This window comes from Hermetia illucens, chromosome 5 (assembly GCF_905115235.1).
Source record: "Hermetia illucens chromosome 5, iHerIll2.2.curated.20191125, whole genome shotgun sequence".
NCBI classification, from domain to species: Eukaryota; Metazoa; Arthropoda; class Insecta; order Diptera; family Stratiomyidae; genus Hermetia; species Hermetia illucens.
The window spans coordinates 62,247,094-62,267,628 of NC_051853.1; the positions used below are offsets into that span (position 1 = coordinate 62,247,094).

The 20,535-nt window shown below is 38.3% G+C and overlaps 1 protein-coding gene across 4 annotated transcripts in view; it reads right to left on the reverse strand.

The window, feature by feature from the left end:
- Positions 1-20,535, reverse strand: part of LOC119658230 (moesin/ezrin/radixin homolog 1) — a 79,558-nt gene that overhangs the window by 47,185 nt on the left and 11,838 nt on the right. For 3 of the 4 annotated variants that reach the window (XM_038065504.1, XM_038065505.1, XM_038065507.1), the window contains exon 2: positions 6,824-6,891. In XM_038065504.1, the coding sequence (XP_037921432.1) occupies positions 6,824-6,835 (12 nt within the window). In that variant the 5' untranslated portion in view covers positions 6,836-6,891. Of the gene's footprint in view, positions 1-6,823; positions 6,892-7,446; positions 7,571-20,535 lie in introns of those variants that run through there. The other variant, XM_038065506.1, reaches the window with a different exon arrangement.

Consider the following 20,535-nt stretch of genomic DNA (forward strand, 5'->3'; position numbering starts at 1 on the left):
ACCGCTCTCAGAAAAATTTTAAAAGTCAAAATTTAAATACTTCTGCACAAATATTGTAAAAAGGCTTCCAAGCAAGAGAGGTGACACAAGCAATATGCCAACTGGAAGGCGGCAACATGATATCTACTGTAGCCGAACAATATTGATACAGAAAATTCAAGAAAAAAGAAGAAAGATACCATAGGTGTCAACATTTTACGCATCTCTGTTGACGCTAAATCCGCAGTAAACTTTACGCTTAAATCAGAATTGTCAAATGTCATTTATTCTCTCATCTCATATTCTAGGGAGGATAACAACTTCCATAACCTGACCGAAAAACGAACTCAACTGTCACGGCACATGCCAAAAAATTCAGTCACCAAAATGCATGCATTGAAAAATGGGCCTATTTCAACAGACTAGACAAACCAAAGGTTCTACCCCGAGCAAGTAGCGGAACAGATAACCAATCGCCAAAGACATTATTGTGTGTACACTGGAATATTAAAGGGATGATGTACTTCGGGGATTAGTTCCAAACCGGAAGTCGGAAGATTGACGGGGACATTTGCTTTGCAAAATTGAAAATACGAGTCTGTTACTTTGACCAATTGGGAGCGGGTGCTTTTAAGGCAAGACAAAGCAAGCCGGCGAACCAAGGAAAATATTAAAAATCTTCAAGCAATTCAACTTCTTCTACACCTAGCTTACAGTCCCCGTCCTGCGCTATCCGACTATTCCGCTCCATGGCTCACTTCTTTCGTGGACAGCGAAACACTGTTAATTCCGTGCTCTGACAATAAATAAGGGATCCATTCCGGGTACATGAAATAAGCAATTACCCAATGAAAATGTTCAACGGATTCAAGCCACTTTTGAAACAAGATTTCTAAGGATGCAAAATTTTCTTGGCGGTTTGACGAATTCCTGGAGCAAAAAATTGGAGAAAATATCAAATATCAGAATATCGCAGTTAAATATGTAAGAAATGATTCGCAGCAGGTAGTTCTCATTTAAAAAAAAATTTAAAACTGTGCAGAGTAAAGCCTTCAGAGAGATAGATAATAGACGACTTAAAAGGTGTAACGATAACTCAATTAAAAGGGTAAGCCAGATATATTATGTGCTTATAAAAAATGCCCTTCGAAGTGGAACCCAAAATATATCGAATTAGGCCATCTACTGACGGTATTGACTAGAGGCTGTCCAAAATAATCAACGTTTTGCATTAAATAGCAGCCGGAACGAACCACGTAAACGAAACTGACAAAACCAAGTTCTATTCACGCAGGACCTACCCTAATCTTATATGGATCATGCAATTATTACACACATTTAAATGGATTCGTGACCAAATAGGTAAATATTAAAATAAAGATCCACTTGCAGGAACTGGATTTCACACTAGTTCTTGAGTAACCTTGGTGGTATACTAAGTGTTATTCTCCATTTTGATGAAACGATCGACATGGCATGTTGAAGCGCACGGGAATCAATCGATAGTCTTCACGATTAAAAGTCAATAGGGAAATCTTGCAATGATTTCCCAAGAGAACACTTTCTTTGAAGAATTTGATGTTCCCAGGGATTCAGAGAGAAAGAAGGCCAGTCCATGCGATAATTAACATAATGAGAAATGTTGCAATATCGACCTCAAACCACCAATTAAATATCCATCTTATGGTATTGTTGCAGTTTACTTTCCATACGATAAAAAGATTTCGCAATAGAACCTTTACCTTTACCCAATGATGATGTCTTTGTATAAAGACTGATATGAATTCTTGACGCAAGATATACACAGTAAGGATGAAGAGAATAGACTTCTGGACTCTTTTCTACGAAAAAATAAGCATTGTTTCCCCTTTATCTATGCATAATAAACTGCCTTCCGGTGAATATTGCGGTCATGGGAATAGGCACGGCTCTGCTCTTGGCAGTCTGCACCCTCTGACGACTGTCAAGAGCAAAATCTACCCGTATTACTTAGAAGCCGTTGAGTTAGGATGGCGTCAAGATGCGTCAAGCCAAAAAGGATTTAGCACGCCGATTGCGAGAGCTTTTGGGCCAGGCACGTGCAAATGCGGACAGGATTACGGGGTCATGCACGGGGCACTAACCTATATGAGACCATCCCACCAAACTCGGCATACCCTACATTTCGCATTGCCGAAGCTGCAGAGGAGAGGGAGAAATCTTCAGGCATTTCCTTTGCGATTGTCCAGCTCTAGCTAGAGCCGAGCTGCGGACACAAGGTAAACCATTCTTTGAAGACCTCAAAGACCTCGGAGCGGCCACTGATACCTATCTACTTATAAATTGAAAATTGATCATTTTTATGTGACACGGTACTATCATTTGAAAAATCTCACCCCAACCGTTATTAAAGTTAAGCTAGATGTTACTCTGGAAGAGTTTGCTAGTTCAGTTAGAACAGTAAGATACTGTGTAGGAGATTGTAGCAAAGTCTCATCAGTTGCCAAGACAAAGACCGTAAGGATCGACCAACTGAGACTATGACAACAGAGATGATGCTGGATAACCGACGACTGAAAATGCGCGAGTGAGCTAAGACATCACATATTCACTGAAAATTTAGATATGAGAGAGTTATGCAAAAATAGATGCCGCGCATGTACACAATACAATGGTGCAGTTTCCTTTGATGGTAAGACTAAAAGCGTCAGTTTGTGAAGTAAGGCAGGCAACTGTCATTATGCAATTATCTTCAAAAATGTATGTCTGGTGGCCTTCGTTCGCGAAGCAATTGCTGAAATAATTGAACTTTTGCGACAGGCCCCAAAATTTCTAAGATTAAATTCGCATATCAAATTTTGCGGCTGAACGCGAACTACCGGCATTACAAGCTATTTGCCTAAAAAAAATTAATCATGCGATTGAACAATGCACGGCGACTATGAAACTTTGTTTTGAATTGATTTCTAACGTTCTTACCGCGGGGTGAAAAAACGCATTGGAAATTCTATAAAAAACGTACCATGAGTCCTTGTATTTAAGCAAATCAGCTATTTACGAGTGATATGGTCTATTTCATCACAGTCGGGAGCTTGAAATGGAGGGTCGCTTTTCAGTCGCTTGCATGGATAGATGAATAAATCGTTTTGTTGAAGAAAGAACGCCACGTTTAGTTCAGTATACTGAATACAATCGCATAAAAATTTTAAGATTTGAAAGAAAGTTTATGCTCGCCTGATACTTTGCGTAAACTAAAGTGAACAATAGAGTGCCGCAAAAGTTGATGTAACTTCTTCGCATTTCAAAGAAAAATACAATGGCGTGTTGATTCTACTCAGGGCGTTCAAATCTCAACAACTGTTGTCCCTCTGGGAGAACCAATAGGTGTGAGAACTCGAAATTCACAGGGAGCAACCGTACCAGGTGCGGAAGTTTTTCCATGAGCAAGATGAAGTTTCAATATTGATACGGTTAAAAGCAACTCCTATTGAAGCAGTCGTTTCATTTATAGCTCTGCAAGAACTAAGTCGGGCAAGAAAATTAAATACACCCCCATGTAGTCTCAATTTTGCATAGCTAACATTAACATTGGCTGCAGAGCTGAAAAGTAACGTTAAGAAAAGTTTTATGAAACGTCGAAGCTATCATAGAATCACCCACCAAAAAACATTCAATGGAGTTGATTTGATATATATAAAGGAAATTTTAGGTTCAAAACACCTAGAATTATCTCGGCTACACTGTTAATTGTGTTGCTCATTGGAATCGTAGCCTGGTCTCAATCGAATAGAGAATTTTTTTAACGTGTTTTTTTCGATATAGACAAAAAAATAAACAAATGTGCTAAATACTTATCTTCTTGCAGTAATCGAAAGAAATTTGATTTGATAAATTTATTTAGCCAAAATGGACAAAAGTGAGTCCCATATTTTAATGAAGCACTACTTTTTGCTTGACAAAACCATTAAGGAGGCTTAGTACAAACTTAAAAACTAATGCAGAGAGTCTGCTCCCTCGCAGGAAGTGATGCACAAATGAACGGAACGCCTAGCGAATTCGTCAACAAAATGCAGGATTTTGTGTTAAACGATCGCCGATTGTGTTGAACCAAGTCAAAATTCGTGAGATAGTTGAAACGGTAACGATTTCAAATGAAACTGTTATTTGAATCTTGCTAGGTTATATAACCATGAAAATATTATCGGGAGGATGGAGGCGCCGTTTGCTAATGATGGGCGAGATTTCAAAAACAAAATCCGAGACTGTTCAAACGCAATTCAAAGTGAATTTCTGTCGTTTCTTGGTAGTTGAAGAACCCTAGATACATCATTACTGGCCGGAAATGAAGGAATAATCAAAATACTGAACGTTTGCAGACAAATGTGCTCCAAAAAAAGTAAAGATGGTTCCGTCGTCCGGAAAAAATCATCACAAAGGATTTCTTCAATTTTCACGGCGTAATCTTCGTTGACTATTTGCAAAAAAGGTTCTGTTTGATCACGATAATACACTGGATCAATTGTCTACAACAGTAACAAAAAAACACATAAATTACGAATAGAACCGCTTCCTCATCCATCCTATTCTTTAGCTGTGGTTCCGTGTAATTATTTATTGTTTCCTAATATGGGTACTCAGAGGTGGCGAGGAGGCAGATGGGGCAGCAACCCTGTCTCGTGAGTCAATACCAAAAGGGCAAAGGAGAACCTTCAAATGGCCGGGGAAAGGTTGATGCACATAGACTTGCTGCACCCACAGTAGGCCAATGCTCTAAAACCTAGGGTGATCAGACCTAAGTCTGTAAGGGGATTCATTTGATGTGGCTCTTGCTACGAAGCCTCACGAAAAGTTATCTGGTACCATAGGAACTGGAATGACCCTTAAGAGCGTATGTCTCAGGAGAATTTCTGGGGGATATGGTCTCGGCCAAGTTTTTCGCGGTTGGCCTCCTTTTATGAGTTTCATACCCATACCGCGAAGTCCTTGTGGGCTCAATCGAGGAGTTGCTGTGCTGTATAACTCGCGTGCCGTACCCCTTAGTTTTGGTAGAGGTGTTAGGTACACCTCGCATCCACTTGTATGAATGCTGAGCCTGCACTCAATATAAACCAGTATCGCTGTGCTAATCACGGCAGGGCTCTGATTGTGGTCTCCAAAGCAATCCTTCGAAGAGGATCGTAGGGTTATGCCGACATGGTAGGAACTCACGTAAAACCACCAGGACTTAACTGTTTCATAATATGAAGTATGGAACGACGACGGAAAAAAATGTACACCGAATGAAGAAATTATCTATGGAATAAATGCCTATTAGACAGCGTTTGAGAAATAATATTTTTTAGTGGAATTAAAAGAGAATCTTTGGCAAAATGTATCATTGAAAGGGGACTACTTTAAAAAATAAATGTAATTTTTGGGGGAAAACAGTGTTATTATCTTCTGTGGAGAAGATAATAACCCCAACGAAGGGGGCAGTTGGTCCCCGAAATACGTATTTGCTTAAATTAGATACTTTTAGCCAATAAAACGGAGCAATATCTTTCAAGCCAATCTTTCATTTTTTAATATATGGTATATTTGGGAAAAAATCTAGAAATTTACTCCTTGAAAAGGCATTGAATTCGAATGAACATGAGTAGATTGCTATGGTTAAATCTATTGATTATTATTTAGAAGAATCTAACGAATTGACCCAAACCCCCCCTTCTTACCCTCGTCTCTTATATTAGCAATATTCTATTCTAAAGCAATTTAACTCTAATAAATTAAATTTACAATAATCACATACTACTTCTAAAGTTCTCGATAAACCTCAATTAAACTGGCTTCTTGAATTATGATCTGTTCTATCTAACATAAACCTTGGTTCGCACAAAGTTCAGTTAGTAAGAAAACAAAATTGAATTGAACTTTGCACTTAATCATTGAACATAAATCAATCCATTCAAATGTTACCCAAATCATTTCATTTTCACTTTCCAATAAACTGCATACACGCTCTCTAGATGCTCCTGAACTTGCCACAGGCAAGAGAGAAATTATATAACAAAATCTTGAACTAGAAAAAATGAGAGTTATTTCAAGTCCATAAAGATTTTACATAAATAATGAACCTCCATATAGCAATTAATTCAAAGTCTCGCCTACAGCAATTCTATTTTTGCGAATAAACAACAAATACAACAAAACAAACTTCCACTTTTTACTCTTGATAATACACGTTTAAATATTTCTTTCGTCAATTATGCCATTGTTATACACAAATTGGATAAACAGCATAATGAATGGACGGGGGAAACAGTTTTCATGTAATTGCAAAGTTCAAGAGTTCTTTGAAATCACAAGAATTATTGGTTTTTTTGAAAGTTTCGGATGTGACTCTCTATAAATATAGTATCGTGAGAATAAACATTGAAATCTGAGTTGAATACGTGCATTAACCTAGCTTTAGACATCTCACTTTTGAACAAATAAGTTGAAAAACTGAACAGCTTCGTTAGAAGGACATTTAAATTCGAACACCTTAGTTGCACGACAATTTTCGGATCAAACCATATTCAGGAAAATCAACACAAAATCCAGTACCTACAATCAAATCGAGTGTCCGATATTCTAATATTAACAATAAAGTTTTCCAAAGAGTCCTATTAGCGAGAAAGAAAGAATATCAATAAAAAACTCTTATAGAATGAAAAAAAAATTATCGATTCTATGCAAGTTAAGTGATGGCTGTCCGCACACTTTAGAACGTTTTAAAGTGTGTATTTTAACACCCATAGGGTCAATCAATTGCAGTCGCAACGTCAATTAAATTAATTAAAAATCTTTAAAATTGCTGAGTTTCACTTTTGCTATTTCCACTTACCGACTTCGGCATCTCGTTGATTTTTTAGAACGTCTCACTCACAGTAGAAAAAAATGTAGATGGAAAACCTGAAATATGCAATGAAGAAAAAATACAATCTTAGATAATTATTCACATTTCATGTTCTTGAAACAAAAAAATGAAGATAAGAAACAATCATCTACTCAAAACATGACTCAATATCTTGAGTAAATTATGTTTCGTAAATGTCGAAAAAAAGTTGTTAACTTTTTGTGGCCATTTGGGGAGTATGAGTGCATACATGCCGGTGATATATTGGGGACAGTCCGCATTATAATTTCTTCCTAAATCCAATTGAAATGAATCAGAGACATAGGCCACAAACCTAAATCCGGACGCATGACTCGCGTGCAGAGTAAGTAATCAGTCGTTAATGCAAACATATTTGAAACCTCCAAATAAACATGAGGTTATTAAAAGCGGTGATGACTCAAACGTTTGTGATAAAATTCCGATTAAATATATCTTTTCATTTTTCAAATCTTACAGCACCACATGTTTCCGCAACTGTAAGGCTATCAAAATAAGATAAAAGTGGAAAGAACCCGATGAATAAAAAACTTATGTACATAAAGACAAAACGAGGATATTTTCCTACTTACGTAATGGCAATGAAATTATAAATGCCAAATTAAAATTGTAATATTAACACAACCGTTTTCCGTCACCACTACTGCGAATGATGATGCTTCATCGACACCGGTCTTGAGAAAAAAAAAATGTTCAAATAGTCATAACGCGGGTCTGATTCAATTCACCTCTCGGTTTCGATGCGACAAAAAGAAGTTAGTATGTGGTGGCGGAGTTGAGATAAGGAAAAGACGAAGCTTTTTTCTCTCTTGCGGCTTCGTTATTTTTCCATATTTTTTTCTTCTCAACACCTTTTATTGGAAGAGATAAGTTCTACGTAGAAAGATATGCCCAACAACCATACACTCTATGGAGTTGGAATACAATGCGGCAAATACGTATATAAACTTTGAACATTGAATTTTTAATGATTTACTCGTTGATAGTACACATATATAACCTGCTGTTCACGAATTGGAAGGTTGCAGTGAGTCGTTCATGTCGAGGTGAACATTCAGTTATTATTATTGTGTTAAATATAAAAGTTTTGAATAATAACGCCACGTCCATCCGAGGAGCATAATCAGAAGTTGTGATAAAGCTGCTTTGTAATTTCAATGAGGGAATTAAAACCTCACTCCAAAAACTCGGCTTAAACATTATAATCAACGATATACATAATAATGGCAAAGGAAGTTCCAAATATTTTATATAGGTCTGATAAGATTTCCACCAAGCCTAGAATGAAAATCAGACGGTCCAATAGTCACTGGAGAAAACCAGAACTTTCGATGTCATATTTTTCTGAAATGAAGTCAGAAAACCTGACGCAGAGCAGTTAGGCACATGAAAGTATCAACAAAGCTCAACGGATTTTCCTATAAATCAGTGCTTCAATAGGAATAACATGATCAACTTCTAAACGGATTTTATAGAATAAACCTTGTCAAAAAATATCTAGAATTGGTCATTAAGAGATCGGGATTATCAGAATTCCGTTTTGTCGCTAATTTGACAGAATTGTCCTCTATAAAAGTAGAGGAGGAGGGAAGTTTAAGCGTAATCTGTCATTCAGTTTGTTCACAGATTTTGTTGGTTCATCTCAAGGGTGTTTTGCAATTCTTATAAATTCGAATAAAGAAGTTGCAAATCGCAAATGGAATTTCGTATGCCGAATCGCTGAAAATGTTGCAAAAAGCTTACAATGGATCAATTTTTCCAAAAAAACCAGCAGATTATGATGGTACACTGCATTCTAAAGGGGCGCGATGTGGTGCAATTCTTCCTGGGTCCGGCTGGCCATCGACGTCTGCAACTCAAGTTGACATCGATAAACGGAAGGAAATGACGACTGAAATGCGTCCTTTAAATTTGAAAAAGAAGCCACCGAACTTTCCGTGTCTCAAGAATCAATTCGTACCATTTCGAATTGCAATTCTGCTCTAGATAAACAAAAGATATTAAAATGCGAACTCAATGATGGAAAGATGGAGACCAGCTGGTACAAATGGAGGGAAGCTAAGATTGAAAGCAGTTTGCATAGTTGACCGACATGAAAATCCGCATTTTAGGGGTTGCGTTGCTGAAAATTATGAAACGGAGTGTGGAACACAACCGCAAAAGAGCAATGAATCTCTGAATTTAATAATTTGGACATTTCGCCCCAACACAAATGCACTGCGGAACAAAGGTCCTGGGTTTGGCAACTTTTTTGGCTACCTGCAGGTTTAATAGAATCTGCTCATCAAAACTAGCAAACACGCAGATTCGTACGCAGGCGTAGTAACATTCGCATTGCTATATCGGAGCGCGAAAAAGGCCCAACTCGCACGAAAGCAAGAGGAATCGGCACACTAATCATTTTACGAGGGTATTCTCCACCAGGTATCGTAAATTGATTAAAAGTCTAAACAATTTGTTAAGAACCACTTCTTAAACTTTTACAACAGTGTTTCGATAAGAAAAAATTGATGAATTTGAGCAAGTTTGGGCGCCAAACGTCCAGAATACTTGCACCTATATCCAGGACCACAGACACTTTTCCATTTTTAACGTTTTGTGTAAAACAAAACCTTATTAAAATCGGTTTACTGTCTGTCTGTCCGTCACACGCATTTTTCTCGGATACGGTTATAGCGATTGACACCAAATCTGGTGAAAAGTTCGGAACTGTGAGCGCTCACGCATACAGTTACTTACATCCTTTTACCTTGAATTTAAGGGGTGTGTGTGTGTGTGTGTGTGTGTAAATTGTTTTTTCACCAAATAAAATCAAGTGAGGTATCAAATGCAAGATCTCTCGGTTAGTACTTTCCGAAGCCAGTCTTAGTTTTGACATTTGTTGGAAAGGTAGGAGTGCGGGAGGTTGGAAGTGATCATTTCTTTAATGAACCCATTCTCAGAAACTACCCAACCCAAAAATCAGAAAAAATCAAGAGGCTGCCACAGTATGGTACCTAGGCTCCGAAATATCCTCCATTATAACTTTTAGTAATTGGCTGGAAAAGCCCCCTTAAGTTATCCTAGTACGACTTCCGGTTTCCCGAGTTGTTAAAAAGAGTGACGGCCCCTTAAAAATGAGAAAAACAGGAAAATGAATTTTTAAAAATCCGAGATTTTTTACATTTATCTACAGCTATAGCGGCAAGTCTGAAGTGCCAAATTTTTTTTTTAATTTCAGGATACTCAGTGGTTAGAGCGTTAGATTATCGCAACAGAAGGTCGCGGTTCAAATCTTACTGGTGGCAGAGGGATTCGTATTGTAACTGAATGTCGGACACCAGTCGTCTTAGTTGTGAATGAGTACCTGAGTCAAATAAGGGTAACAATCTCGGGCGAGCGCAATGCTGACCACATTGCCTCATAGAAGGTACTGTCATCCTGTAGTGAACCGTTACGGTCCTGAATGAAGTGCTCTAGCACGCTTCAAGACCATGATCCAATTGGATTATCACCCCAACGATAACTATTATTCAAGAGATGATGGAGATGATTCAATGTTCTCTATGGAGTCAAAATGTTCATGACAAAATCCTGTTCCAAGCACATCCTAATCCCATCTTGGATTATTTTTCAACAAAAAAAATGTTTACTATCGTTCAAACTTCAATCAAACTTTGTTGAAACTCTCCACTTTTTTATTTACATATGTGTGGCGAAAAACGACAATTGTTATTAAAACAGGCTTTCATACTAGAAATCTGCCTCAACAGACTGAAAATTTGCTAAGAATGCCAACTAAGTTTTCAATATAAAATAGTCAACTAAAAGCCTCGATATATATATTTACAATCTAATTCATAATTCATAGAATCAGTACTGACAAATTTATTTGCATTGAAAATAGCAATGATTTCAATTTTGAGCGCCATATCACAAAAGATGTTGCAGATAATTGCAAAGTTTTTAAAATGTTAACGTTAGCCTGTAGCAAGATAAGAAGTGGAAGGAGCAGCTCTGGTTTTTAAACGAGCTTCGGAGCCTTAACGATAACGACTATGACGCTTGGGTCAGGCAGAGCGGGAGAATTAAAGATATGTCAGTTTCCTAAAAGGGTCTTGTACGAACAACGGGCCCCTCGTTTGGGGCATAGCACCCAAGCATTCAAAAACAAGGACTATCATATCCTAAACAATAATCTAGCTGCTTGTTGCCACTTTCGGTCACGCTCCCAGGGCAGAGGTGAGGCAGCGTCTGCTGAGTTGCCTCTGCCTTGGACGAAACCGTTAAACCTTGTCTTTGGTTCGACGACAAGAATGCATGAAAGGCAAGAATCAAAGAACACAATAAAATATAAAAAAGGTCTTTGGGATCTATTCAATGAATTCCAGGAGATATTATACATACACCATTTACTAATTGTACCATCGATGATCAACTTCTGATATTTCGTATTCTTTTCGAAGCAAAAGTATACGATACTAATAAACGGGATAAGTAAGTAGTACCAGCCTCGACATACAAACATTGTGTATGTTAAATTCTGAGCCCTTCTTTGGTAGGTAGAAACAGCCAGAGGACGAACAGAGTCGATTTTTTACATCAAGAAACTGACTGAGCAGGCACACAACTCTGGCCGCAACAGAAGCTACGAAAATAGGTTCATGCCTGTCAGGATTAATCAAGAAATGAAGGACAAACACTCCCGGAGTGACTAGCACGTTGTTGGAAAACTAGGCCGAAATTCCAGCAGCTTTTACACAACCAACTACTGCCGAATGTAGAATGATCAGAACCCCTGATCAGTGAAATTCTCGAGGTGAACGAGCACAATACCATCACAACAGGTAAACTAGAGAACCGAAAACGATGTTTTCTTCATACTTGGAAGTAAAAAACAAAGAAAAATATATTCTTGTGTATCGTGCAAAGAGCTGGTTCGAAATAATCACCGCTCCTTTATGCCAGTTCCTTTTTGTCATCAATTATTTAACTATTAATTAATCCCACTTTTTGGAGTCCACCAAAGGTTAAAAAAGTCCTATGATCGTTTTTCTTAATATTTGTTTGTTGCAAATTTCCAATTTTTTAATATTTCTCAATTTTTATTAACGAAAAATACAGTGTGGGGGGGCTAAAACCAGTCAATCCTCCTTTCTTTATTCTCTAAAATCATCGAGAAGAACGTAAAAAAACTGTTCTTCCACCTTATCCGAGCAGCTGTCCATACAATCTTCACGAACTTTTTCAGTAATTTCGAGTGACATCATCTTAATAGTAAACTTTGATTGTGCAGCTTGAAAACATCTGTCTTACTGAAGTAGACCTTTCTTGTGCAAACGAGACGGCTCATCGGTTTTATCCCTTCTCCATTTTTGTTTTGATTGCTCATCAATCATTTTTCCGTTATTCATAGGTAATATATGCGATTGAGTTCAATATTTTTGCTTACGGCAATCCATCATCTGAGGAATCCACCGCCAAACTCATCTGAATAATTCTTTTCTTGCGAATTTGTTTACTATTTCGCCCTTACATCAACAAATTGATTATTCTTCTCAATTCTTTCGTTTAAAATGTCCCTATCATAGGTTCTTCTTTTCCCATAGTGCTTTGTCCAAAACCAGGTCGTGGCCTTCAGAATACAACCTTCAATTGCTAGACCCAATAATCGCATCTTCCAGTTTCTAAATCTTGGAGTAACTCTGCTGTCCATGGCAAAAATGTTCTCCTCCACCAAGTGCTTGCAATCCACACAATTTTGTTATAATGGACCAACTAGTCCGGGATTCCCCAAATCTGGTTTGCATCGCATTGATCAAAATTTGTCGTTAAATATTCCACGCTCAAGTGATGATTTTGTCTTCTAGAGAGAACTGAGGTTCGGATCTGTACCGTAGCAGGTCTTATTATTGTTTTGCATATGCGAAATTCGTTCTGTTGCGTATCTTTCTCAATTTAAATGTCAGGAAGGCCAAAAGGAGCTTTATTTGCTGTTTATTCCCCAGCCGTTTTCGTCCACTTAACAGTCTTTCTTCAGTTGAGCGTGGAGTCCTTTGAGTATTTGATGTAATTTGTGTGCTGCATGGTGTTTACATCTTCACTTTGATTATGGCTTTTTCAATCCTGAAACCGACTTTTTGTGCCTGCTGTGAGGTTAGGGGGGGGTAAGGTATTTAATTTTTTTTTTATTTTCGAAATTCAATCCGTAATATCTGAAGAATATTGTGTTAAATTTTCAAGTCAATTGTAGCAAAATTGACGAAGTTATGAGTATTTTTATAGCTGCCGGATTTTTGTACCTATACCCGAACCAACCCCAACGCCCCGACCCGAGCGCGCTATTGTTACCCGGCAGATGTTTCACTTTCTATTAATGTAGTACCTTACCTCCCAGTTCCATCTATCGAAATTTCAAGGCAAGGACAAACGGGTTTATACCTGATCTGTATACTTTGTCAGTGTGGTGTACAAAATTCAGTTAGCAGAAAATATCCTATCGAGTAGACGTATCCACGTGTTCTTATTTTCGCATAATTTCACCTCCGTTTTCATTCATTTTTGTTGCTAAATTATTACAAAAATGCCCAAACAAATTGGAAGATCTGATAGACAATCAACTGGTTCGAGATTATATCGACCCAAAAAAATTTTACCTCCCCACAAACGGAAAAGCGATGACATTACAAGAAGCGCGTCAGCTAAAAAAATAAAAATGACCGTTGAAGATCAAATTAGGGAGGATCTTGAACGACATTATAGGGTAATTGATTTTTTATTGGTCTTTGCAACAATTGCTACGCTAGTGAAGTGTGTGAAGTGTGATGGAAAAGTAAATTTTCATTCGACTAAGAAAGAAGATCTTGGATTTCACATCAAAGTGTCGTGCGAAAGTTGTAAACAAATTACAAACGTTCCGTCTAGTGCTCGAATAAACTCTGGTATTTACGAAGTGAATTATCGGTTTGTCTTCGTGATGAGGATATTAGGCCTTGGATTAGTTGGCTGTGATAAGTTCTGCGGCTTGATGGATTTGTCTAGTTCATTTTTATCAAGATCGACTTACAATAATTACGTGACGAAAATGTGCTCGACTATAAGAGAAGTAGCGAATCGGTTTTTTTCATCTGCTACAAAAGAAGAAAGAGCAGCAACAGCCGAAGAAAAAAAAACTGAAGATGCCGACGAACTCAGTGTATTAGGCGACGGAACATGGAAAAAAAGAGGCTACTCATCTTTATTCGGCGTCACCTCGCTAATCGGTTACTTTACTGGTAAAGTGGTTGACATTCTCGTCAAAAGTTCATACTGCCACGAATGTAAAATTTGGGAACACAAATTGAACTCTGCCGAATACGAAGAATGGCATGAAGCTCATGTAGATACTGGAAACTGTCAGGCAAATCATACTGGTGCATCTGGAAATATGGAGGTCGAAGCGATAAAAACAATGTTTCAACGCTCGGTAAATAATGGTGTACGATATCGCAACTATATCGGCGACGGTGACTCCAAAGCTTACTCCGGGTTAGTGAATTCTAAACCTTATGGTGATGATTTTTCAATAGTAGAAAAAGAATGTGTAGGGCATGTTCAAAAAAGAATGGGCACTCGTCTACGTGAAATAGTCAAAAAGACCGTTGTAGATACCGAAACTAAGGCTGGAAAGAAAATCAAAAGAAAGAGTCTGTCTGGTAAAGGGAAGCTTACGGCCAAAATTATCGATAAATTGACGGTATACTACGGATTGGCTATCAGACGTCACTCTGATTCTGTAGAAAATATGAAGAATGCTATCTGGGCAAGGTTCTTTCACTACAGTTCGACGGACGAGAATCCACAGCACGAAAAATGCCCGAGCGGCGCGGACTCCTGGTGCGAATGGCAAAAAGCTGCAGCTGCTAATGCATTGGATTCGTTCAAACACACGTATTGTGCTCTTCCCAAGGATGTTTTGGATGCAATCAAGCCTATCTACGAAGATCTGAGCAAAGATGCCCTCCTGGAACGATGTGTCGGAGGCTTCACGCAGAACAACAATGAGAGTTTGAACCAACTTATTTGGAAAATCTCACCGAAGCACTTGAGTGGAACCTCTGTCGTCGTTGAAATTGCAGCTTATGTGGCAGCCAGTGTCTTCAATGAAGGTTCGTTTGCTTTACTCACCTTCATGCAAGACATGGAAATCAGTTGTGGATCAAGCGCTCATGACTGGGCGCGATCCACTGACTCCATACGCATAAGCCGAGCAGAGCAGGAAGCTGAACGACAAACCAAAAAAGGCAGGATTCTTCGTAGGCAGGAGCAAAAAGATGCATTAGACATCATCGATGATAGCAACATCCTCTATGGACCTGGCATTGATGACTCAGTGTGAGGTATGTCGATAAAATTCGCTTATAAACGTTTTAACTAGATTTTTTTGTGATTAAAACTTTAAAGCGTTTTTCCCACAACTCACGTTTTCAAAGTCGGTGCCCCTGATAACTCCGAAACTACTGCACCGATCCTTTTGAAATTTTAAACACTATTTCTGTACATCATTTACGAGGTAACGCTGTCGAGTTTTTTTTTTTTATTCATAATTTTGATTTTGCAATAACAAATTAGCCGATTTTTTTCCACAAAATTGTGTTTTTCACTTTAAAGTGTTCGAAAAAATGAAAAAAATTTGGGAAAAAAAAACTCGACAGCGTTACCTGGGGAAAACTATTATCTAACGAATGAACTTTGATTTTTTGATTTCAGATGATCCAGCACCAAGTTATGAGGGGCACCGCAATTCAACTTTTTTTCGAGACACGTCCGAACAATTGCTGCCATTGCCGTATTTTTTAATATTTCTTTGTAAAAATTTGATGAAACATTCTTCGAATGTCATACTTTAATGTACCATTGGTTGAGTAAATAAATTTTAACTGTTTCGTTAGAAAAAAAATCACAAAAACATGGCTTTTTTTTGTACGATTAAACCAAACCCCCCCCCCCCCCCTAATTTCCTTCCGAATCCTTGGACTTATTACTCGTGGTAAGCACACGACATACTTAAGCACTAAATTGAGGAGCTTGGAGGCCAGCACATCTTCATATTTTAAGCCTTAGTTTTTGCGGAAACTGCTTTCCATGGTGACTTTAGTCGTTCGGATTCGTTTTGGTGGTATTCGAAAAGCAAATATAATTATAGTAAGAACACTAGGATCAATCAAAAAAGGAGCAGAGTGAGGACTTAACCGAGGAGATTGCAAATCATTATGAAAACTTAATTATGATGGCGAAATATAGTCTGTGCAGAACATAACGATCTGAAAAAATTAAGAGTTGGTTTTCTCTTCTTCTTCTTGTTAGTACGGATGAAGGAAACAAGTGGTTCCCGAAATACCAATATTCGCAAGCTTAATAAATATCACTAGCGAATAGAAAAAAGTAAGTCTTAATTATTTCTAATAATTTTATCGCTAGAAACACTGCGAGATTACACTTAGACGATAACGATCGTTAATTTAGTTTCATAATCGCTGGAAGTATTCATATAAAAGCCTTAGAGCACATATTTTCTCAACTTCCAGACAACTAATTCAAAAGGCTCGAACTATACATCCACAACCAAATGCATGAAAGTGCCTTGACGGGACATGGGGGATTTCGGAATCGTATTTCTTGATGAATGCGCACAAGACAGCAACATATTTTGGCATAACAAAGGCTTTTATCCACAGATGGAGGAGGAAATGTGAGAAAACAGACAAGTTCTACAAAAAAGTAGAAAGGAAGCAAATGAGAACCACTAGGAAACACCAGAAAAAAACCGTTTTTAAAAAGTACGTGAAATAAATAAAAAAACTGCATTGATCCCAAGAAAATGTTGACCACGACAGGATTAGGATTACTTTGACACAAGTGTCGTTCCTTGGGCTTTTTCGAAAGTAAAAATTCTCTTTAACGGATCATAAGACATCATGCAAAGGTCCATGTTTATGGCTGCTCCACTGCGGAAGACTTTGGCGAGTTGCTTTATAAAAACCTTGATCGCAGAATTGATGACACAATTTGGTTTGCCGAATAAGACTTCACGACAAAACCATGCACAGAAGAAAAAAATAGCTATTTTCTGGAATACAGCAATTGCGTAATAAAATATATGTTATCTAAAAAAAGGAAAATCAATATTTATTTCTATTCGAGCTCATCGATTACCAATTCTCATCACCAGTTAAAGCTCAAACGAGATCAGCGATAATTGCTACAACCTTATTTAAAAGCACGACCACTGCACAGTGTTCGGACAGCGACAGGGTGAAGCATCCTGAGCCACCGCAAGCATCCGTCAACTGGGTCAAACGTTACCTCGGGAAGAACGTAGTTACCTTCGCCGGCTACCTGGACAATGCGAATGACCGCTGCCAAAACCTAGGCACTAGCAGTCACCGCTAGCCTGGCAGGTTCTTCCCAACTGTGACAATTTCCCGGCATTCTCAATTTATATCGCTGTTGCATTTCGGGCACTGTAAGCGTCGCTTACCGAAATATTGAAAGGTTCATCTTCAAAGCGCCTAACGGTCCCATGGTCGACAACCGCTGTCGACGACTTCCAACACGGTCTACCTTCGTTTTGCTCATCGACCATCTCCCCCTACCGCCGAGCCACGTCCTAACGTGTTGAGTTATGGTCCTTTGTACGCTCTTTTAGGCCTTTGCACGATATGGACCGGGGACCTTCAAGCTACGTCAGTAGAAATGATCTTCGGTAAGACGTTGGTCGCTTCAACCGCTTTATTCTGGACCGCTGTCGTATCGATGAACACCCCTTTGTTGTGAACGTCAACGGCGTTGTTAAGGCGCTTTCGACGAACCACCTTAACCCGGCGTATCTTGCGCCCCCAGATGATTTCAAGCTCGACAAAGACTCTGGGTCGACCAAATTAGCAAGCCTCAAACTCAATGTCAACCCAACCGTTGACGGATTAAACTTTTCGGTACTCAGTTAGGAGATCACCACACCTTCCCTCTCGAGACGAATACTTTTGAAAAAACACAGATTCGGAAGATTTTCAATCCTCTAACCAATTACGCCAGGCTACCGTCTTGGTAGACAATATATTATCTCCTTTGAATTCAAAAAGCAGAAAATGGGACCCATTGCAACGAGAGCGAAAGGCTGACGCTCATCGATCGCAGTATTTTCGTCATTTCAAAAAAGAATGATATCAATGTATACTCAGCTGATCAACTGTCGAATCCAAATCCAGTCCAAATCATTACAAAAGCTTTCCCTACCTGACCACTGCTTAAAACCCTTTCACAGATAATGGGAGTTAAAGATAAAGCAGTAAAAACTGTTAATGAACGAAAAAATTTACATATTTTAATTTTGTTCTTCAATGAACGTGCTTTCACAAGAGTCGTTTTGTTCTAAGAAAAAAGATACATCTATCTATGGTAAGCTAAACACCGGTTTATCGACTTTTTTCTGTGTTATCTGTGCACACTTCTGATAAGTAGCCTACGCAAAGTTTAGAACTAACTTCCAAATTCTTTCCTACAAACTCAGCATGATTTTTAAAATGGTAAATCCTTGGTGAAATTTAATGATATTTTCACTCTCACTTTCGCTGCACTTTATTCTGGGTGGCATCGTAAAATATTCCTTCTTTGTTTGATTAATGGAAAATTTTTGAAAATTTCTTAGAAATGCGAAAAAAAGAGAATGGTGCTCCTACAAAATAATGCTGAAAGAACCAACAACTCGCTGCCATGCCAGACGGTGAAGTAATCCGGTTAGTATCTCATCATCCAAATCTAGCGCAGCGTAGCTATCGGTTATTTCAGAATAAAATAGAAAGAATTGGGGTTTAGCAACAATGAGGAGATAATTGTCAGTTAATGCAAAAAAGGCAATGTTGGAAATTGCTGAAAAATAGATCTACTTATATCAAAAATAAATAAAACTAAAACGAACTTGTGTATTCCTTTTTAATTTTTTAGACATGGGTCATTTGTAAGCAAATTTTGAAATATTTATTCTGTCAAAAATCGAAATCGACTCTATTCTCTGAAATTCCATTCTCCCCTAGAAATGATTTCATAAAGATAAAAAAATTCCAGATACGTAGCTACGTGCAAGAGCGCCACAGTGACGATAACAAGTTTCCAAGTACTTATATAAAAGCAGAAATACTATGAAAACCGAAGATATGTATGATTCTGAACGAGTTAAATTATGTATGTATACATTCCAGACTATTAACACACCTTTTCGCTCTATTTTCGATAATAACAATCATATTGAGCTCTTACATGGTTGTCCACAATTAGCGGCATGTTTCATAGGTTAAGTTTTGAACGATATCACTTCTGGGGTGTTGTGAATGGTGTATGCAGTCCGTAGAAATGGGGCCAGTTATGAGGCATAATAGAGCTCAACACACGATGCTACTGTATTATTGCTTCAGTGCATGGTTCGGTATTTACTTAGGGTCAACAATGGAATCCAGTTTGTATTTGTGAATGAGGAAATTGGGAGTTAATATGAATATGAGAATGGCAACAGAGAGATGATTGACTCCTATGAAAAGCCAGTTAGTTTATTCTTTTGTAATATTTCCGATGTTTGCAAAGAGTTCCAGATTCATTCATCTGTCGGAGAAAAACCGGCAATTCCACTTTTGTTTCATGTATTTTCGTTGAAATTTCTGTGTAAAATTATTATAGAAAATTCGATAATTTTAGCAAGAATAATTTTTTAAGTGTGTAAAAGAAGGTTTGTTGGGATTTCATTTTAATATCTAGAGATTGAAACACGAAATAATTTGGAAAATCTTTCAATTCATATGTAATTCCATGGATCGTTCCCCCGACGATTACCTACCCTGTCGTGATAAGGGAGCTCAGTAAAGGAAAACCAGAGGAAACACCTGAAACTAAACCTTCATCAAAATCCCAAGAAAAGGTATGACTACCGTGCCGAGGGCTGAATGGTCACGGGGTGTGAAAATATGAACTCAGAGTACCAGACGATCCTCAGCTTCAACTAGCCTTGACTTAACAGAAAGGAGCTCTGTTGAGATCGACAGTAAAACTAAGGCCATGCTACTCCCTTAGCCAACTAAGGAAAATTGCAAAACATAAAACCTAACAGAAAACAAAAACCAGAATTAATCTCGACCGTGACGATCCAACCCTGAGCTCATTAATGGAGAACCTGAGTGTACACGTAGATCCATACCAACGCAATTTTTCCACGAACGATGCAACCCCGTATCCCATCTCGGATGTGGTCAAGGCGTGTCACGCGACTAGGCTAATGAATCTTTCTGTTCTGCAAAGAGGGGTGGGCTAACAAGGGCTAAGCCTTCATTTACAGCCAAGGCTATCGAAGCTTATCTATCGATCTTGCATGGAAATACCAATCTTCAGAGGAAACTGCTTCTTACTGTAAGAACTGCGTCCTTGCAAGATATTAAGCTTCACTGTTTCAGTAGATGTACTCCGTAAAATAATAATAATCGTTGGCGCAAGAATTCATATTGGATCAGGGCCTTGAAGTGTGCTAGAGCACTTTATTCAATGCCGTAACGGTGCACTACAGTACACTGTATACGCATTGCGCTCGGCCGAGAGTCGACTTGTATCCGATATCCTTAAAATGTTACGGCTAAACTTTGCCCACTAAAGCACAAACGAGT